Source organism: Somniosus microcephalus, unplaced genomic scaffold (genome assembly GCF_052327205.1).
Source record: "Somniosus microcephalus isolate GS21.2 unplaced genomic scaffold, FLI_Smic_1.0 scaffold318, whole genome shotgun sequence".
Lineage (NCBI taxonomy): Eukaryota > Metazoa > Chordata > Chondrichthyes > Squaliformes > Somniosidae > Somniosus > Somniosus microcephalus.
In genome coordinates this window covers 154,217-176,862 of record NW_028225505.1, presented here as the reverse complement: position 1 = coordinate 176,862, position 22,646 = coordinate 154,217, and the positions used below count along the sequence as shown (strand labels likewise).

General features: G+C 49.5%; 1 protein-coding gene across 1 annotated transcript in view; it reads left to right on the top strand.

Moving 5' to 3' along the window:
* The first annotated feature begins 3,015 nt into the window (after nucleotides 1-3,015).
* Nucleotides 3,016-22,646, top strand: part of LOC147081882 (N-terminal Xaa-Pro-Lys N-methyltransferase 2-like) — a 67,703-nt gene continuing 48,072 nt past the window's right edge. The window contains 2 exon segments of the mRNA XM_085980620.1: nucleotides 3,016-3,461; nucleotides 3,463-3,505. Of these exon segments, the coding sequence (XP_085836746.1) occupies nucleotides 3,264-3,461; nucleotides 3,463-3,505 (241 nt within the window). The 5' untranslated portion in view covers nucleotides 3,016-3,263.

Below are 22,646 nucleotides of genomic sequence, written 5' to 3'. Positions count from 1 at the left end.
CAAAGGAGCTCTGCACACCTGGACAGAACTGTCTCCTAGGCAATAGAATTTGTCAGCCAGAGAGTAAATGGGGTTCTGCCTGGTTGAAATCCAATCTGCAGCTTGCAGGCCAGCGACTGCAATCTAAATGCATCTGCTTTCTCACTGGATTTGGTTTGGCCCCAGCTCTCTCTTACCATCAGTTAATTTTTCCCATAGCTTTTTCTTTGAACTGGCATGTCTTAATTATGAACCTCAATGTCTGTTCACATTGCCTGGTGCCTGGACATGTCTCCAATATGATCTCCTAACCTATTCTAATTTCTTAATGTTCTTCACTCATGAGTATTGGAATATCTGCTGCTACTTTGTCTGACATAACGTAAACCTATCATTTGCTGTTGTAGATATTGAATTGTATATACAGTATTTGGTTAACAAATTTGTAGTTTGCTCTTGTTTGTTTTCCAACCTGCTATTGTTTTGTTTTGGATTTCTGTAGGTAAAGTTTAAAACAAATTAAAACATATATATATATGCACGGTGGCATAGTGGTTAGCACTGTTGCCTCACAGCGCCAGGGACCCGGGTTCGAATCCGGCCTCGGGTGACTGTCTGTGTGGAGTTTGCACATTCTCCCCGTGTTTGCATGGGTTTCCTCCGGGTGCTCCGGTTTCCTCCCACAGTCCAAAGATGTGCGGGTTAAGTTGATTGGCTATGATAAAAATTGACCCTTAGTGTTAGGGGGATTAAATACCTGGGGTTACGGGGATAGGGTGGGATAAGTGTCGGTGCAGGCTCGATGGGCTGAAATGGCCTCTATCTGCACTGTGGGGTTTCTGTGATTTTCTGTGATATACAAACAGGTAGGATATATTTTATTTCAATCAAGCAGATGGAATACTTTGTACAGAAAGTACTCCCCATCCTGGATCAGTTCACAAGATGCGTTTCCCCATTTTTCCCCAAGATCACAATAAACAATATCAAACTTAATGTGAACTCCCAAATGCCACACATCTTGCCACGAATTCCCGACCTCAACCAATTTGCCAGCTAGTACCTGGTAGCAGCCTGATGACAACCAGCATTGGCTCTTCTTATGGCTCAACAAGCTTATCCAGTGAGTAGCCCCAATCATCACAGCCATCCATAGTGGCATTAAGGGCACTGTAACTGACCTCAACGAACGAGATGGAGGAGGACATCAGCCAGTGTTGCTGATCAGCAACCCATGCTGAAAGTGCCAACATCAAGGGCAGGATCAGTTTAGCTGTGAGGCTCCCCATTTATTAAAGAACCTACCAATATTCACCATCAAGGCCGACTTAAGAATAACGCCACTAAATGTATCCAAGAGCACCTTGCACCAGAGAAACTGTGTCCCAGGATGGTGTCAGCATCTTCGGGGGATCGGGGGAACCGGGGGAGGGGGGGATTTGCAACCATCCGCACATTTACACAACATGGCTGCAAAACCCGCGCCGTAGATACCAGCCGTGAAAAGGGCAGTAACGGCCGGATTAAAAGGTGTCGCGGCCAGAAAGCCAAGTGCAGTCACGGCGGCTGCAGGCTCAGGGGCCCAGCCCGTTCCGTTGACAAGACAACCGGCACCGCCCGCTCGCAACAGCCAGTCGCTATTGCCACTGCTGCCGTACCAATCTCTTCAGATAGCGAGCATCCTCCGGCTGCATCGCCGCCGCCGCCGCCGCCGCCGCTCCAGCTCCGCCTGGAATCCGCTCCTTTGTTTGCTTATTCTCACCCAGCACCGCGGCCACCCTCACAGCATCTCCCCGGTTACCAGGGACAAGTGAAACGCCCACAATGCGCAGCGCCGGCTCGGAGGGCGGAGCCGCGGGGAGAGCAGAGGTGCGACTCCGCCGGCAGCGCCCCCAGTAGGCCAGGCACTGTAAACCCAGGTCAACAAGAATAGAAGAACTAGGAGCAGGAGTCGGCCATTTGGCCCCTTCGAGCCTGCTCCGCCATTCAATAAGATCATGGCTGATCCCTTACCTCATCTCCACTTTCCCCGCACCATCCCCATATCCCTTGATTCCCTTAGTATCCAAAAATGTCCTTAGTATCCCAAAAAATCCCTTAATATCCAAAAAAAATGGTCAATGTTGCAGTGCAAGATAAGCCAACAGCGACAAAAACAACTTGCATTTAGATAGCACCTCTCACATAGCAAAAACGTCCCAAGACATTTCACAGAGGTATAATCAGACAAAAGTGGATACCCAGCCAAAGAAGGAAATATTAAATAGGGTGACTAAAATCAACACTTGTTTTTACCCTTGCCTCAGCCTGTCTGCTGCCTAAACCCTCATCCATGACTTTGTCAGCTCCAGACTCAACTATTCCACTGTTCTTCTGGCCGGCCTCCCATCTTCCACCATCCATAAACTTCAGTTAATCGAAAACTTTGCTGCCTATATCATATCTCGCACCAAGGAACCACTCAACCATCACACCTTAGTTCACTGACCTGCATTCTCCTGGTCCCTCAACAACTCAAATTTTAAATTCTTATCCTCGTGTTCAAATCCCTCCATGGCCTCATCTATCCCCATCTCTGTAACGTTCTCCAGTTCTACAGCCATCCAGGAATTCTGCTTTCTTCCAACTCTGGTCTCTTGCATATCCCCCACTCTCTTTGCCCCACCATTGATCACGGTGCCTTCAAACGTCTAGGCCCTAAGCTCTGAAATTCAGTCCCTAAACCTCTCTGCCACTCCACCTCTCTCACTTCCTTTAAGACCCTCCTTAAAACCTGTCTTTTTGATCAAGCTTTTAGTCACACTTCCTAATATCCCCTTCTTTGGCTCAGTGACAATATTTGTCTGATTACGCTTTTGTGAAGCCTTTGAACTTCTTAATACATTAAAATATTATATAAATGCAAGTTGTTATTGCTGACGTAATGTGAAATAGTCTCCACACTTCAGCCAGCCACTGTTTACCGATTTTCCTGTTCAATCTCTGTAGGCGTTTGAACTGTATACGAGCAGCATTGCAACACTGCGTGTCATTTTCACATCCAATAAAGTTATTTTTAAGATCTTTTTACCCCAGGATTTAGTCTTTACAGAATGTGCTTGTATTGAATCAGTGTACGTAGAGCTGACAGTGCATAGATCTGGTGGGTGGGGAGAGTTGTAATTCAGACAGCGAGGCGCGTTTTCAGCACCTGCTTGTGGAACAGAGCTTGATCAGTTTCAGGGCCAGCGCCGAGTAGTTGGGAGCTGAGACCCCGGACAGTCGCACCGAAGGATCTGAATCACATGGAGAAACGGCCGATAGCTACCCAGGGGGAGAGAGAGAGAGAAAATCCGGTGACTTACGAACTCTCACAGAAAATGGCAGAACAGATGGAATGGAAAAAAGCCCACTACGCTTTTAAATCGCGGTGGGACAGAACCGACGATGATATGTGCCGCCACAGCATGTCTTTCTTCCTTCATAAAACCATCAGGAGTGACTTTTTTTTCGAGTTACCTCTTCCTCTTGGAGCGATTGCCTTTGGGTGAGTTGGAGAGACCGCTGCGCTCTGGCCTGCAGAGGATTAGGCGAGGCTGCGTGAGTGGGAATATCCCAGTGAATATTAGCAACAGCTGAATTTTAATATTAAACGTATCATGGGGCTAAACGTATTTCGGATTCCTGGAATGTATTGACCGAGTTTTATATCATTATATATTTGGTTGAAATGCCGTCCGACCGTACAAGAACGTTTTGCAAATTTAGAATTTATTAAAGAATATCCCGAATTATAACACCTCCCCCCCCCAAAAAAAATCGAATGTATTCAGAATAATGCCTGGACTAGGATTTCTTAATTACTTAGGATATCAGGTATTTTGAGAGAAGTGATTATTAACACAGTAAAACATTGTTAAAAAGGCTTTGTGTGTTGGTCATGATGTGATTAGGTAAGGCAACATTTAGTTAGGAGTGTGTATGAAGCGAATAACCCGCATTAGAAAAGTTTAATTTTTCTTCTGATAAAAAGGGTGGCATTGATTAAAAACCCATTAAAGGGTCATGTCTCCATGAAAAAGCAAGGTGGGGGAGGGAGAAAACTCAGACCAGCATGTCATTTTTGTGCAGATGACTGCACACCGGACGCGGTTGGTATTTATTTAAACACAGTTTATTATTCTATTATTATGTCACACGCTCGCAAACAAGCGAAAATAGTCTTCCAAAGGGTTAGATAAACCGCAGAACAAAGCTCGTGGCAACATCACCTGAACCCCTCAATATGTTACTGCCTCACTATGTTATTATTTATGTAAAGTACTTGGACCAGTTTTACCAAATTAGGTAGCGGGATTGAGTGCGACGTTTCGAGATGGCAGACCCTGCAGCCGCAGCAAGTGACGCAAACCATTGAACCATCTGGCTGGACTATAGCACTATTATACCATGTGAACCTCACTGCATTGATAGGTCATTTTCCTTCATTGCATATTATAGGGGATTAACATGCCTTCTATATATTATAGTTATTTCCCATTGTGGATTGTACAGTTACAGCCTTTTGTGAATACCAACGCAGCACTGTTTATATTTTTATGACACATGGCATGTAAAAAGACGTGCATTTATATAGCGCCTTTCACGACCACCAGACATCTCAAAGAGCTGTACAGCCAATGAAGTACTTTTGAAGCGGAGTCACTGTTGTAATGTGGGAAACGCAGCAGCCAATTTGTGCACAGCAAGCTCCCACAAACAGCAATGTGATAATGATCTGATAATCTGTTTTTGTTATGTTGGTTGAGGGATAAATATTGGCCAGGATACCAGGAATAGCTCCCTTGCTCTTCTTTGAAATAGTACCATGGGATCTTTTACATCTACTTGGTTTAACGTTCTCATCTGAAAGATGGCACCTCCAATAGTGCAGCACTCCCTCAGCACTGCACTGGAGTGTCAGCCTAGCTTTTTGTGCTCAAGTCCCTGGAGTAGGACTTGAACCCACAACCTCTGACTCAGAGGCAAGCATGCTACCCACTGAGCCACAGCTGTACTATATTTGCTGTTATAATACCGGGGATTAATGAAACCTTTTAAAATGTCCAAACCACAGTACATGTGATACTGAGAGAAACAAATTCGGAATGTAATTTTTAAAAATCACATTGTCGCAAGATGCAATAGAATGTATTATGCATCAAAATATCAATGAGCACGGTAGATAAAGTATAAGCTACAGTTGAACATTTTTTTAAAAACACTGAGCAAATTCGATGTTTGGTGATTAAAATCTTGATGTACATTATGTCCTTAGCTTTCTGGCGTCCTCAGGGCACACTGAATGCCCTTGTTTCAGTCATTATCTGAACTTGCTGTTCATATGCAGCATATATAATCGGAGATGCATTGGAGGGAGCTAAGGACTGTGGTTTCTGTAAACATTCATAACAATCTCTGTTGAATTACAACTTTTTCCATTGCCTGCCAATGTTTATGCATGAGGATAGCTTTTTAACAAACACAGATGAGGGACCAAGGCTCAACAGGAACAGTAGCATAGTGGTTATGTTACTGGACAAGTAATCCAGAGGCCTGGACTAATGATCCAGAGACATAAGTTCTAATCCCACAATAGCAGCTGGGGAATTTAAATTCAGTTAATTAAATAAATCTGGAATAAAAAGCTAGTATCAGTAATGGTGACCATGAAATTATCGGATTGTTGTGAAAACCCATCTAGTTCACTAATGTCCTTTCGGGAAGGAAATCTGTCATGCTTAAATGGTCTGGCCTATATGTGACTCCAGACACACAGTTGACTCTTAACTGCCCTCTGAAATGGCCCAGCAAGCCACTCAGTTGTAAAAAAACCACTACGAAACAAAATAATATGAATAAAACCGGACGGACCACCCAGCATCAACCTCGGCACCGGCTACGGACACAACAATGGCACACCCAGCCCAGTCAACCCTGCAAAGTCCTCCTCACCAACATCTGGGGACTTGTGCCAAAATTGGGAGAGCTGTCCCACAGACTAGTCAAGCAAACAGCCTGACATAGTCATACTCACAGAATCATACCTTTCAGCCAATGTCCCAGACTCCTCCATCACTATCCCTGGGTATGTCCTGTCCCAGCAGCAGGACAGACCCACCTAGGGGTGGCGGCACAGTGGCATACAGTGGGAAGGAGTGGCACTGGGAGTCCTCAACATTGACACCGGACCCCATGAAGTCTCATGGCTTCAGGTCAAGCATGGGCAAGGAAACCTCCTGCTGATTACCACCTACCGCCCTCCCTCAGCTGATGTATCAGTACTCCTCCATGTTGAACACCACTTGGAAGAAGTACTGAGAGTAGCAAGGACACAGAATGTACTCTGGGTGGGGGACTTCAATGTCCATCACCAAGAGTGGCTCAGTAGCACCACCACTGACTGAGCTGGATGAGTCCTGAAGGACATAACTGCCAGTCTGGGCCTGAGACAGGTGGTGAGAGAACCAACACGAGGGAAAAACCTACTTGACCTCGTCCTCACCTATACACATCGCAGATGCATCTGTCCATGACAGTATTGGTAGCAGTGACCACTGCACAGTCATTGTGGAGATGAAGTCCAGTCTTCACACTGAGAACACCCTCCATCGTGTTGTGTGGCAGTACCACCGTGCTAAATGGGATAGATTCAGAACAGATCTAGCAGCTCAAAACTGGGCATCCATGAGGCGCTGTGGGCCATCAGCAGCAGCAGAATTGTATTCCACCACAATCTGTAACCTCGTGGCCCGGCATATCCCTCACTCTACCATTACCACCAAGCCAGGGGACCAACCCTGGTTCAATAAGGAGTGTACAACAGCACCAGGTGTACCTAAAAATGTGGTGCCAACCTGGGGAAGCTGCAACACAGGACTACATGCATGCTAAAAAGCAAAAGCATCATGCTATAGACAGAGCTAAGCGATCCCACAATCAATGGATCAGATCAAAGCTCTGCAGTCCTGCCACATCCAGTCGTGAATGGTGGTGGACCATTAAACAACTAATGGGAGGAGGCTCCATGAATATCCCCATCCTCAATGATAGTGGAGCCCAGCACATGAGTGCAAAAGACAAAGCTGAAGCGTTTGCAACCATCTTCAGCCAGAAGTTCCGAGTGGATGATCCATATCGGTCTCCTCTTGAGGTCCCCACCACCACAGAAGCCAGTCTTCGGCCAATTCGATTCACTCCACATGATATCAAGAAATGACTGAGCGCACTGGATACAGCAAAGGTTGTGGGCCCCGATAACATCCCGGCTGTCGTGCTGAAGACTTGTGCTGCAGAACTAGCCGTGCCTCTAGCCAAGCACAGCTATAACACTGGCATCTATCCGGCAGTGTGGAAAACCGTCCAGGTATGTCCTGTCCACAAAAAGCAGGAAAAATCCAATCCGGCCAATTACCGCCCCATCAGTCTACACTCAATCATCAGCAAAGTAATGGAAGGTGTCGTTGACAGTGCTATCAAGCAGCACTTACTCACCAATAACCTGCTCACTGATGCCCAGTTTGGGTTCCGCCAAGACCACTCGGCTCCCAACTTCATTACAGCCTTGGTTCAAACATGGACAAAAGTGCTGAATTCCAGAGGTGAGGTGAGAGTGACTGCCCTTGACATCAAGGCAGCATTTGACTGAGTGTGACATCAAGCAGCCTTAATAAAACTGAAGTCAATAGGAATCAGGGGGAAAACTCTCCACTGGCTGGAGTCATACCTAGCACAAAGGAAAATGGTTGTGGTGGTTGGAGGTCAATCATCACAGCCCCAGGACATCACTGCAGGAGTTCCTCAGGGCAGTGTCATAGGCCCAACCATCTTTAGCTGCTTCATCAATGACCTTCCCTCCATCATAAGGTCAGAAATGGGGATGTTCGCTGATGATTGCACAGTGTTCAGTGTCATTTGCAACTCCTCAGATAATGAAGCAGTCCATGCCCGCATGCAGCAAGACTTGGATGATATTCAGGCTTGGGCTGATAAGTGGCAGGTAACATTCGCGCCACTCAAGTGCCGGGCAATGACTATCTCCAACAAATGTAGGAAGTCACACAGCACCAGGTTATAGTCCAACAGCTTTATTTGAAATCACAAGCTTTCGGAGCGCTGCTCCTTCGTCAGGTGAAGTGAAGAGAAGTATACAGGCACAGCATATATAGTCAGAGAAAACTGCCAGATGATTACCGGTAATTTTTCTAACTGCCCTTTATCACACCTTGGCAGAGAGATAATCACAGCAATCAAAGGTGTGAATGGTGTCCAAACAGATCAGTCAGGAAAACATTACATCAAAGAACAATGAGGTGGGGTCACAAGGGGTCAAATGTTGCAGATGCTGGGGTCTGTATGAAAAAAAGAAAAAAAGAAAAAACTTTGCTGGAAATCACAGCAGGTCCGGCCGCATCTGTGCAGAGAGAACAAGCCAACGACGACTCGAGTCTGGATGACCCTACGTCAGGTGGGGTTACATGTAGTGTGACATGAACCCAAGATCCCGGTTGAGGCTGTCCTCATGAATGCCGAACTTGGCTATCAGTTTCTGCTCGACGATTTTGCATTGTCGTGTGTCTCGAAGGCCGCCTTGGAGAATGCTTACCCGAAGATCGGAGGCTGAATGTCCTTGACTGCTGAAGTGTTCCCCGACTGGGAGGGAACACTCCTGCCTGGCGATTGTTGTGCAGTGTCCGTTCATCCGTTGTCGCAGTGTCTGCATGGTCTCGCCGATGTACCATGCTCCGGGGCATCCTTTCCTGCAACATATGAGGTAGACAACGCTGGCCGAGTCACATGATTATGTACCATGTACCTGGTGGGTGATGTCCTCACGTGTGATGATGGTAACTGTGTTGATGATCTGGCATGTCTTGCAGAGGTTGCTGTGGCAGGGTTGTGTGGTGTCGTGGTCGCTGTTCTCCTGAAAGCTGGGTAATTTGCTGTGAACGATGGTCTGTTTGAGGTTAGGCGGCTGTTTGAAGGCGAGTAGTGGAGGCGTGGGGATGGCCTTAGCGAGGTGTTCGTCATCGTCGATGATATGTTGAAGGCTGTGGAGAACATGACGTAGTTTCTCCGCTCCGGGGAAGTACTGGACGACGAAGGGTACTCTGTTGGTTGTGTCCTGTGTTTGTCTTCTGAGGAGATCTATGCGATTTTTCGCTGTGGCCCGTCGGAACTGTCGATCGACAAGTCGAGCGTCATATCCTGTACTTACGAGGGCATCTTTCAGCGTCTGTAGGTGTCCATCGCATTCCTCCTCGTCTGAGCAGATCCTGTGTATTCGCAGGGCTTGTCCATAGGGGATGGCTTCTTTAACGTGGTTAGGATGGAAGCTGGAGAAGTGGAGCATCGTGAGGTTGTCCGTGGGCTTGCGGTAGAGTGAAGTGCTGAGGTGTCCGTCTTTGATGGAGATTCGTGTGTCCAAGAATGAAACCGATTCTGAGGAGTAGTACATGGTGAGTTTGATGGTGGGATGGAAGTTGTTGATGTCATCGTGTAGTCTTTTCAGTGATTCTTCGCCGTGGGTCCATAGGAAGAAAATGTCGTCGATGTATCTGGTGTATAGCGTTGGTTGGAGGTCCTGTGCAGTGAAGAAGTCTTGCTCGAACTTGTGCATGAAGATGTTGGCGTATTGGGGTGCGAATTTGGTCCCCATGGCTGTTCCGTGTGTTTGGGTAAAGAACTGGTTGCCGAAGGTGAAGACATTGTGGTCAAGGATGAAGCGGATGAGTTGTAGGATGGTGTCTGGTGATTGGCTGTTGTTGGTGTTGCGTACTGAGGCTGTCGCAGCGATGCCGTTATCGTGGGGGATACTGGTGTAGAGTGCTGAGACGTCCATCGTGGTGAGGAGTGTTCCTGGTTCAACTGGTCCGTGGGTGCTGAGTTTCTGTAAGAAGTCTGTTGTGTCGCGACAGAATTACCCAGCTTTCAGGAGAACAACGACCACGCCACCACACAACCCTGCCACGGCAACTTCTGCAAGACATGCCAGATCATCAACACAAATACCATCATCACACGTGAGGACACCACCCACCAGGTACATGGTACATAATCATGTGACTCGGCCAACGTTGTCTACCTCATACGTTGCAGGAATGGATGCCCCGGAGCATGGTACATCGGCGAGACCATGTAGACACTGCGACAACAGATGAACGGACACTGCACAACAATCGCCAGGCAGGAGTGTTCCCTCCCAGTTGGGGAATACTTCAGCAGTCAAGGACATTCAGCCTCCGATCTTCGGGTAAGCATTCTCCAAGGCGGCCTTCGAGACACACGACAACGCAAAATCGTCGAGCAGAAACTGATAGCCAAGTTCCACATTCATGAGGATGGCCTCAACCGGGATCTTGGGTTCATGTCACGCTACATGTAACCCCACCTGACGTAGGGTCATCCAGACTCGAGTCGTCGTTGGCTTGTTCTCTCTGCACAGATGCGGCCGGACCTGCTGTGATTTCCAGCAAAGTTTTTTGGGTTTTTTCTGTTTTTCATACAGACCCTAGCATCTGCAACATTTGACCCCTTGTGACCCCACCTCATTGTTCTTTGATGTAATGTTTTCCTGACTGACCTGTTTGGACACCATTCACACCTTTGAATGCTGTGATTATCTCTCTGCCGAGGTGTGATAAAGGGCAGTTAGAAAGATTACCGGTAATCATCTGGCAGTTTTCTCTGACTATATAGGGCAGCACGGTGGCATAGTGGTTAGCACTGTTGCCTCACAGCACCAGGGACCCGGGTTCGAATCCGGCCTCGGGTGACTGTCTGTGTGGAGTTTGCACATTCTCCCCGTGTTTGCGTCGGTTTCCTCCCACAGTCCAAAGATGTGCGAGTTAGGTTGATTGGCTATGATAAATTGACCCTTAGTGTTAGGGGGATTAAATACGTGGGGTTACGGGGATAGGGTGGGATATGTGTTGGTGTAGGGGTTATGGGGATCGGGTGGGATATGTGCCGGTGTAGGCTCGATGGGCCAAAATGGCCTCTATCTGCACTGTGGGGTTTCTGTGATTCTGTTGGAGCGAGAGAACGGGACAGTATGGAAAGCAGTCACTCTAGCTCTAAGGACCAAGGGCCTCCCTATCTCCCGCTGGCAGGAAGTCCTCTCGGATGTGCTCCATTCGATATGGTCGCTATTGTGTACGGCCACTAATACCACGCCTCATGAACGAATGTTTGTCTTTCCCCGGAAATCCACCTCAGGCGTATCCATGCCGTCATGGCTCTCCACCCCAGGTCCGGTACTCGTGCGAAGGCATGTGAGGGGCCACAAGACGGACCCTCTCGTGGAGCCAGTACACCTACTCCACGCCAACCCCCAATACGCATATGTCCGGCACGCCGACGGAAGGGAGGACACCGTGTCCATAAAAGACGTCGCCCCAGCCGGCATCGACAACAACCACGGCAATAGCGGCAACGACGATCACAGCAACTCTTACCCACCCACTACTCTTTCATCACCCCCGGAAGAACACCGACCAACGGCACCCCCACCAACTACCCCTTCAACAACCCTGGCGGCACCCCTGGCAGAGACCCAGGAGGCTACCGGGGACACCCAGCCGACACCCGCGGCACCGCAACAGCCACGTCGGTCGCAGAGGACTATCAAATCCCCGAACAGACTAAATCTATAGAAGGGGTGAATGTGATGAAATATTTCCATTCATCACTGCCTGTGACTGAGATCGGTTTCAGTGTCATTTCCCTTCCCCCAGACCTCATTGTATTGTGTACTGGAATGTGCTGTATTGTGTGCTGGAATGTGCTGTGTGTAGGGCTGCGCCCATACCTGGCCCCGTTTGTAAGCTAGCTTCAGTCTAGCCCCAGTCTCCAGAAGGACGACATCTCTCTCGCTTACGTGTTTCGTTCTAAGTTAATAAAAGCCTTGTTTTGTTCTGCTACCTTCGAGTCTCGGAATTATTGAGGCACATCACACATTACGGTCAGAGGACGGGAGGGGCCCCTTAAAGTCGATGCTCAGGCGCTCGAAGGGGCGGGTGGCCTTGATCAGGCTTGCTCTGTCCGGCCTAAAGAAGTGCGGTTTGCACTCGGCACAGGTCTGGCAGTTCCTGGTCATGGTCCTGACCTCCTCGATGGAGTAGGGCAGGTTGCGGGCCTTAATGAAGTGGTAAAGTCTGGTGACCCCGGGGTGGCAGAGGTCGTTGTAGAGGGTCTGAAGTCTATCAGTTTGCGCGCTGGCGCATGTAATTCGTGACAGAGCATCAGGGGGTTCGTTCAGCTTACCTGGCCGGTACAAGATATCATAATCATAGGTGGAGAGCTCGATTCTCCACCTCAAGATCTTGTCATTCTTGATTTTGCCCCTCAGCTTGTTATTAAACATAAAAGCGACCGAGCGCTGGTCAGTGAGGAGGGTAAATCGTTTGCCTGCCAGGTAATGCCTCCAGCGTCGTACCGCCTCCACAATCGCCTGGGCCTCCTTCTCGACCGACGAGTGTCGGGTCTCAGGGCCCTGTAGGGTCCTTGAGAAGAAGGCCACTGGTCTTCCCTCCTGGTTAAGGGTAGCGGCTAGGGCGAAGTCGGATGCATCGCTCTCCACTTGGAAGGGGATGGACTCATCCACTGCGTGCATTGTGGCCTTGGCAATGTCTCCCTTAATGAGGGAGAAGGCTGCGCACGCTTCCTCGGTAAGGGGGAAGGATGTGGACTTCATGAGGGGTCTGGCTTTGTCTGCATAATTGGGCACCCATTGGGCATAGTAGGCGAAGAGCCCCAGGGTTCTCTTCAGTGCCTTTGGGCAGTGGGGGAGGGGTAGCTCCATGAGGGGGCGCATTCTTTCGGGGTCGGGGCCGATGACTCCGTTCTCTACTACACAGCCGAGGATGGCAAGGCGCGAGGTGTTAAACACACATTTCTCCTTATTGTAGGTGAGGTTCAGCCGTTGGGCCGTACGGAGGAATTTCTCCAGATTAACATCATGGTCCTGCCGGTCGCGGCCGCAGATGGTGACGTTATCTAGATAAGGGAACGTGGCATGCAGCCCGTTCTGGTCAACCATCCGGTCCATCTCCCTTTGGAAGACCGAAACCCCGTTGGTGACGCCGAAGGGAACCCTAAGGAAGTGGTAGAGGCGGCCATTCGCCTCGAAGGCGGTATACTGGCGGTCCTCCGGGCGGATAGGGAGTTGGTGGTAGGCCGACTTAAGGTCGATGGTAGAGAATACTCGGTATTGTGCGATCTGATTGACCATATCAGATATGCGGGGAAGGGGGTATGCGTCCAGCTGGGTGTACCTGTTTATGGTCTGGCTGTAGTCGATGACCAGGCGGTTTTTATTGCCGGTCTTAACGACCACGACCTGGGCACGCCAGGGGCTGGTGCTCCCCTCGATGATGCCCTCCTTCAGGAGGCGCTGCACCTCAGAGCTAATGAAAGCTCTGTCCCTGGTGCTGTACCGCCTGCTCTTGGTAGCGACGGGTTTGCAGTCGGGGGTGAGGTTAGCGAACAGGGAAGGTGGTGGGACCTTGAGGGTGGATAGGCCGCAGGTGTTACGCGGTGGGCGGTTTAAAATCTGCTGGTTGTCGACTGTGAGTGGGGGGAGGGGTCAGCCGTATGCTAGCGTGACGCTTTGGAGGTGGGATTGGAAGTCTAGCCCTAGTAGGACGGCAGCGCATAGCTGGGGCAGGACGAGGAGTTTAAAATTTTTGTACTCCGTACCCTTAACCGACAGGGTCACAACACAGTAGCCGCTGATGTCTGTGGCGTGGGACCTCGATGCCATCGAGATCCGGTTGCGCGTTGGCTGGACAGGGAGGGAGTAGTGGCTCACCGTGTCTGGGTGGATGAAACTCTCCGTGCTTCCGCTGTCGAACAGGCAGGTCGTGGCGTGGCCGTTTACTTTGATGTCCATCATGGACTTGGACAGGTGATGCGGGCGGGCTTGGTCCAGTGTGACGGAGGCTAGTGTATAGCTGAGCGAGTTGTTGTAGTCTGCGGGTGAGGCGGTAGTCGGGTCTAGAGGCACGGTGGCGGTCGAGCGTGGTGGGTAAAATGGCGTCTCCCACGAGGTCGGACAAAATGGCGGAGAAGATGGCTGCCCCCGTAACTCACATGAGGCACTGCTGGTGTCGGTTGCCTGGATCAAAGATGGCCGCCCCCATGACTCACATGTGGGGATGCTGGCCTCTGTGGCCTTGATGGAAGATGGCCGCCCCCACAGCTCGCATGAGGCACTGCTGGCCTCTGTTGATCCCCCTCTGCAGGCCTTTGCAAAGTGGCCTTTCTTCAAGCAGGTCGAGCAGGTCGCGTTTTTGGCAGGGCAGCGCGACCTCGGGTGTTTCGCCTGGCCGCAGAAGAAGCAGCCGGCGGCCCGATCGCGGGGGTCCGATGTCGGAGCCGGTACCGGGGGTGGCGGTCTCGATCGGGTCCGGGACGCCGACGCTGAGGTAGGTCCCAGGGGGGTTGCTGCGGGGGGTATTGCGGTCGGGGTCGGTCCCAAGTCCCAGGGTCGCGAGTTACAGTACCTTGAGTATGCCTCGAGGTCCCGATGGGCCACTTCTAGAGAGCGAGCGAGGGCTGCAGCTTTGTCCAGGTCGAGGTCCTTTGCTTCCAGTAGTCTTTGCCGTGAGTAGTCGGACCGCAGGCCTTTCACGAAGGCATCGCGGACATTGTCTTCAGTATTTTCTGCCGCCGTTACCGCTTTCAAGTTACAGTCTCTGCCGAGTGCTTGTAGCACCCGTAAAAATTCATCCACGGGCTCTCCTGGCTGTTGCGGGCGGGATCTTAGGAGGTGTCTGGCATACATGGAATTTACCGGGCTCTGGTACTGTCTTTTCAGCTGGTTGATGGCGTCCTCGTATGTTTTAAGGTCCCGGATGAGTGCGAATACTTTAGGGCTCACTTGGGCGGTCAGAACTCTTAGCTTGGATCTCTGAGGCACGCCGGATTCTCCCAGGTAGGACTCGAAACAGCTCAGCCAGTGTTCGAAGTCGAGGGCTGAGTTTGCAGCCTGTGGGTTTAGATCCAGGTACGGTGGTCTGAGGGCTCGCAGCCAAGCTGGCTGCTGTGGCTGTTGTAGCTCGGCGTCTGGCTGGTCGTTTGGCTGCTCGCTTTGCTGCTCAGGGAACGACATTTTAAAATTTAGCCAATAAAATTGATATACCTAGCAATTCATCCAATGAAAAGCGACGAGTTAAGAAAGTAACTATAGGTTTTTATTGGCTAAATAACAGAGCCCACCCTCGTGGGTGATCGGATCCAACAAGGAGGAATACCAGCCAGTCGACCACCTTTATACCTGGGCAGGTAGGTGGAGCCATGGGCGGAGTCAGCAGTGGTCAGCCCAGGTATAACAGTGTGACAAGAGGCGACCTCATATAGTGATACAACAGTGTGAACAGTGATAACCATAGAGTAATGATATAACAGTGATAACTATAGTGTAACGATAGTGAACGATAAAAGTGGTTTACCACAGGCCATTAAGGCCCTTAACAAGCACTAAATTGCCTCTTTAATCCCATTTTGAAAGGCCTTTGCGATTTTAACCCTTTTCCCACGTGAAACACGCCTGTTCTGAAACATGCCGGTGAAACCTGGCGGGAGCACAATTGGATTGCTGACTATCAGCTGCAGGTCAACCATTAAAGAGGAGATTTGATCAGCCATCATTTGCAGGTGGCAGGACTTTGTTGTCTCAGGTCTGGGGGAACTATTAGAAGGCTTAACCACAGCTGTGGAAGTTTGGAGCCTGTCATCCATCTCCAGTGTGACCTCCTGGGAAACCCCTCTCGCCACCTTCACTGAGCACTTCCTCAACTGAGGCACATACCAGAAGCATGGGAGCCATTTATTTCCTTCCCTTCTGGGCATTAGATGAGCTCGAGCACCAGCTGTGGCACCAGCAGAACTAGGAACAACAGCAGCACATACAGCAGCAGCAGCAACAGGAGCGCCAGGCTGCTGCTCACCTACCTGAAGCTGCACAGGCCAGAAGGGGCCAGCACATGGAAGCCCGTCCGCACAGGAAATACCCCCCAAACAGGGTCTACAGTCACAGGGTCAGCTACCTCAACATGAGTGAGCAGCAGTGCCAAAGGCGGCTCCGACTTTCGCGAGAAGTAGTGAGTGACATCTGCGCAATGCTGCAACTGTACCTGCAGCCCAGAGGACCAGGTGGACAAGCCTTACCAGTGGCCGTCAAAGTCACCACCACACTCAACCTTTTTGCCTCAGGCTCATTCCAGGGATCAGCAGCAGACATCAGCAGCAACTCCCAGGCGGCCGCACACACTTGCATCACGCAGGTAACCAATTCCCTCTTTGCCATCGTGCACAATCACATCCATTTCACCAAGGATCAAGCTAGTGTCACGGCGCAAGCAGTTGGATTAGCTAATCTGGCAGGCTTTCCAAGGGTGCAGGGCTTCGTTGACTGCACACGTGGCCCTTAAGGCACCCCATCGCAATCCAGATATTTTTGTCAACCGCAAGGGCTTCCACTCCCTTAACGTTCAGCTGGTGTGTGACCACAAGAAGGAAATTTTGCATGTTTGTGCCAAGTACCCTGGCAGTTGCCATCACTCCTTCATACTGTGCCAGTCTAGTGTGCCTCTGCTCTTCAGTCTGCCAGACCAACTTTTCGGATGGCTACTTGGAGACAAGGGCTATCCCCTGAGGACGTGGCTAATGACGCCGTCGAGGAGCCCATCCAACAAAGCTGAGGAGAGCTACAACTCCAGCCACATATCCACCAGAGCCATAATCGAGCAAACCATCGGTTTGCTGAAGATGTGCTTCAGATGCCTGGATAGATCCGGTGGAGCCCTGCAGTACTCAGCAGCCAGGGTCTCCAGAATCATCGTGGTTTGCTGTGCACTTCACAACATGGCACAGCTTCATGGCTTGCAGATTCCCGAGGACCAAGTGGCTCCTCACATATCCTTCTCAGAGGAGGAGGAGGTGGAGGAGGAGCAGGAGGAGGAGGAGGAAAGCAAAAACGAACATCCTGCAGAGGCCCATCAACCAGCGGCAGCATTACGCGAGAACATTGCTGCTCGGGATGCAAGGAACGCACTCATCTTGGCCAGATTTGCTTAGCCTAGCCGATCAAGCACTTTTGCCTCGCAGCTTCTTACCTGAGCATCGACAATGGCCAAGACCCTGCGGATTCCTAGCTATTTGACCAGCATACTGACAATTGCAAGTAATCCTAAGCCCTCAATGTGAAAGTCCCATTCGTGAAATGACACACGCCACAACTACAGCAGTAGCCATCAGATCTTTTACTAATATTATTAATCTGATGGTTTTGTCTAACAATACATCAAATTTCACCCAAGTGACTACCCTTGTGACTATTTGTGCAGTATCTTTCGCTTACGCGTGCTCCTACGTGGTGCTTCCCCTGTGGCTTCAGCAGATGTGGAGGCTCCTTGCTCACTTTCCTGCTGCTCCTGTCTCAACACCTTTGGCGGGTGTCCTCTGGGGTTGCGAGCCTGTGAGGGCTTGTCAACAGTCTGCTGCTCCTGCGACTGTGCAGGGGTTGAAACGCCGATCTCAGTTGGGTGTGGACTCTGGTGGGGCTCTGACCGAGGGCTCTGCAGTGGCATGGAAGTGTGAGCGCTTGGAGAGTAGCCCCCACTTCCTTGATGTCTGCCACCAACTTCCCTCTCATGGGTCAGGTCCCCCTCAGCACCTGCAAGTGGCTTGAGAGCACCTTGCTGCACATCAGGGGGGCCATGGGGACCCGTATCTGCACTGGCAGTCCTACTCATAAGGACTTCCATGAAGGTCTGGTTTCTCTGTTAAATAGATGCCCATCGCTCCTCCAGAGATGTCATTCTATTCTGAACACTCACCATGTTTTCTGCACGCTGGCGACTTATCTCCTCCGTGGCCACAGCCATTCTCTCGTCTACTGTAGCCATCCTTTCGACGGAGGTTGCCATCATTTCCACTGAGGTTGCCATCCTTTCCATGGTGATGCGTTCATGCGCCAATGACTCCACAAAGGCTCTGCTCATGTTCGCTATGGACTCCTCCATTCGCTCCACACTCGCAGCGACCCTGGAGACAAAACCTGCCAGAGACTCCTGCATCTGTTCCTGGAGTTCCAGCACCGCTGATCTTATGGATGGACCCAGAGGCAGAGGGTCGACATGCAGCTGAGCCGAGCTGGCAGAGTCCTGCGCCCTCCGACTAGGACTCTCCACAGCTGTCCTTGTCTCCACAATCTGCTGATACTTACTTGTGAGCTGTGATACACCAGGTGACAACACTACTCTATGCCCCGAAGGTCCTACCGAGGTGTGAGTGTCTGGGTGCGCTGAATTCTGCTGACGCTGCGCCCTCAGAGGTTGCAGCTTCCTCTGTGGAGTCTGGCTGCTCAGGCTGTTCCTCCTGGGTAGTGGGGACGGGTGCTTGCGATGGTCCTGTGGGGGAGTAAAGGAAAGAGTCAGAGATGTGATGCCAAGGTTACATGCACATTTCACATTGCAGATGCTCATAAGTCCATCTGTTAGAGCTTCAGAATCATTATCAGCAACTCATGCAATGTCAGTGAGAGAGATGGTAAACTATTCTGTCACCAGCTTGCTGTGTTGCACCCGTCTGTCCGTCCCCCACTTGCGCATCTTCCTCAACTCCAACGATTTCCAGGACCGCCTCCTCCCAGGGGGGTGAGGTGGGCTAGTGAGGGTGTCCCTCCTCCTGTCCTCGCTCTTTCTCTTTTATTGTGAGCTCTCTTTTCCTGCAATGAGGGAGACAAGTGGAGGTTGAGTGAGAAGGAAAGAGTGAGTGTAGAGATTCCATAGCATAGATACTTAGAAGGAGACAAAGATGGAGTGAGGTGGCAAGACCAAGGGCCCTCCCTGTGTATTGTCAGTTGTTTGCATAGCATCACAGTGATAGGGAGTGTGAGGGCTGCATAGTTGAATAGTTAGGTGAATTTGACCATAGAGAGAAAGGGAATGGGTAAGGATGCATGGATGTCAGTGTCAAGTGGGATGTGGAGGAAGAGATTGCTAAAGCTGAGTGCTGGTGAGCAAAGGCAATGGGGATCAGATTGAGGGTGATGGGAAAATCATACTCACTTTTCCAGTGCGCTGAAGATCATGAAATCTCTTCCTACACTGTATCCAGGTTCTGCGGGTCATTGCTAAGGAGTTCACCTCCTCTGCCACCTGTATCCACATGGCCGTGGTCTGCTGGGGAGGCTTCTTCCTTCCTGTAGAAGGGAAGAGCACCTCCTTATGTTCTCTAGCTCCATCGGAGGTGACTTTCAGACTGGAAAAACTCATTTGCCAAGGGTTCCCACACGTTGGAACTCAATTGGACAATTAAGTTAATTTCACATCAATCTCCCACATCGATTTAGATTCGTGTGGATAACACGAAATGCGGATTACACGACCCCAACCCGCCCCTGAATTAAAATCCAGCCCATCATCTTTGGGCTCCACTACACCTCTGTACTCGTGGCACAAACTTCATTCCCTTCCTAGCAACTGTCTCAGGCTGAACTGGACTGTTTGCAACTTCAGAGTCCTGTTCAACTCTGCATTAATCCTGAGCTGAGCTTCCAACCCTACCTCCTCCCCAACATAAAGACTGCCTACTTCCACCTCCATAACATTGCCGACCTCTCCCCCTACCTCAGCCAATCTATCACTGTACTTTATATCAGCTTGAATGTGTGCTCTGAAGTATGGGTATGTATGAGACACAATGAAAGAACTGTAGGTTGTGCAAGGGCTTGGCATTGGCAAGTGGTACATGTGGGACAGGTTGAAAGACAATATTTTGTGCATATAATATTTCACCTCAATCTGGCAGATGGTACTGTTAACTAGTCCTAGTTTGCAAGGTTCCTTACATTATGCCACCTTCTCCTACATCCTTTCCCAGGTCTTGTAGATGCTGTATACAGGGTACTTCTTCCATGCAAATCATGCAGCAGAAAATCAACTTTGTTAACCATCAAACAGGAGATCAGGCTGCATTGCTCTACCAATCCTCTTGTCTATAGTCTCTTTTTTTGTGCCTTGACATTGGCTTGCTGTAAGTCTGCCATTATTTTTCCTTCTTTTCTCTCCCACCCCATGCAGCCTTTGAAAAGCTAACAATTTTTTAAAGCAGTATTCCGTCTTTCTAAGAGCTGGAAGACTTTTCTTCATCAATGTAGCTAATTACCTTTAATTGGCCACATCTCAGTAAATTTTCCCTCTAACACTAAGTTGCAGCCCATAATATGCTCCCAGCATATCATGTGCAAAGTGTTGCGAGTGTCAGAAAAATATTTAAGTTAGCTGACCTCGTATTCTGGTATAAGGCCAGTTGCTGGCCCTCAATTCACATGCTGCTCATGGATGGTATTATCGGCCCCATAGCATAAATCATGTACTCAGCCAACAGTGCTTTACACTGGCCCAGATTTTCTGGGGCTATGACGGCGTATGCCACCGTAAGTGCCCCACAAGTTCTGGGTTTCTGCATGCGATGCATATGCGCAAGAACCCGACACTTGCAATCTGTCAAGATTCTGCTTGACAGATCATATGCATCCATTGGAAATGGACATTCACCGGTGGAGAGTTGGGCTATTTGCCAAACTACTGCCCAGCAAAACTCTTAAGCCTGGTAAAAGCAGATGTAGGGCCTTCTTTTACCAGCATAAGGGTTTAAATAAATATTAAAATAAAAAATTTAAATGATTTAAACATACAAAACCTTTAAAATTAGTGACATGAATCTTGCCATTCATGTAGAAATGACTTATGAAATAATACTGGGCGGCCTGCTGGTGGCGTTGTCCAGGGAGAGTATAAATACTCGGGCACGGGCCCAGCTTGCTCAGGACATTTTGTAAACAGGAACTAGTGAAGGACAACTGGACCTCCATGTTGTGAAACAGTTGATTAAAGCCTTGTTTAATATTCAGACCAAGTGCCTAGTAGTTTTCTTATGGCAATTTAAGCAACTGTTTGCTGCTCCACGCTCTGAGTGGTTTTGGGCGCAGACAGCTACGAGTCAAACGGTAGAAGGGAACCAGAGGTAGTAATCAATCCATCATGGAGAAACTACTCCGACCCACCCGTTTTGACCTGGACCCGAATTCACCTACAACTGCTAAGGTATGGAAACACTGGTATCGTATCTTCAGCAACTTCCTCAGGGTGTGTGGTGAGAATGTTCCTGATAAATTAGAGATACTTGCCAATTATGTATCCCCTCATGTGTTTGACTATATTGAAGACTGTGTAGACTATGACTCCGCTATCCAAATACTACTGCAACTGTATGTTAAGGCCCCAAATGAAATTTTTGCTCGGCATCTACTGACCACAACTCGACAACAACCCAGGGTATCACTTGACAAATTCCTTCAAAAGCTTCGCAGGCTCAGCAAGGATTGTAATCTCAAAGCTGTCTCAGCTGAGCAGTACCAGGAGGAGTTAATTCGTGATGCCTTTATTAATGGAATTGCGTCTCCCTTCATACGCCAGCATCTGTTGGAGAATAAAACCCTCAAGTTACAAGCTGCCTATGACGAGGCATGTTCTCTGGACTTAACAAAAAAAAATGCAGATGCCTATCTTTTACCACGTGCACGGACTGCTGCTATCACTTTTAGTGACTCCTCCAATGGACCTCGGGCGGAAGCCCTCACTGATATCGACTCTATCGTAGCTGATGACAACCCTGCCCTAGTGGCATCTTGGCAATCTGGAAGGAAGTGTTTCTTCTGTGGAGGTGCATTCCACTATAGGAAATTTTGTCCTGCTCATAACGTAACAATCACTGCAGTAAGAAAGGTCACTTTTCTAAGGTATGCCAGTCAAGAGCCTCTGTTAGTAAGAAAGGTCACTTTTCTAAGGTATACCAGTCAAGAGCCCGTTAGTTTTGCAGCTGCTATCTATAAAACCGCTCCTCCCCCAAGAGCCACTACTAAGGTTACAGCTGTCAAGGGTAAAACTGCTCCTCCTCCCATCACAGCTGTCTTTCCCCAAAGCCTGTCCCATGCAGCCACGAAGGTTTTGGTAAATGGACACATTTTGAGTGCACTAATCGACTCATGCAGCTCTGACAGCTTCATCAGTGAACAGGCTGTCAGTAAGTTAAAACTGCGTATTTACCCCTCGGACAGGGAAATTGCAATGACTCTGACGATACTGACCACCAACTCTTCCGGCTTTTGTCTTGTCGACCTTATTCTCAATGGCCGCACTTATTTCTCCACCCGGCTCGGGGTGCTCAAAAACCTATGCAGTGATGTGCTCCTGGGATAGGATTTCCAGAAACAACACAAAAGACTCACTTTTGAGTTTGGAGGGTCAAAGCCGGAGCTTACTATTTCCAAAGTACCGTTTTCTGCGCTTTCAGCGGCTTCGCTCGACGAGCCCTCCTTGTTTGCCAATCTTTCCCCCTGATGTAAGCCCATAGTCACTAAATCACGACGTTTCAGCCAAGATGATCTATCCTTTATCGAGGCAGAGATCTCTCGCCTTCTAGCTGATGGTATCGTTGAGCCAAGTTCATCTTCCTGGCGGGTTCAAGTCGTCATTGTTAAAAATCCTCTGAAGCAACACAAGAAACGTCTTTGCATCGATTAGTCGCAAACTATTAACCAGTATACTGACCTGGATGCCTACCCACTACCACGCATCGAT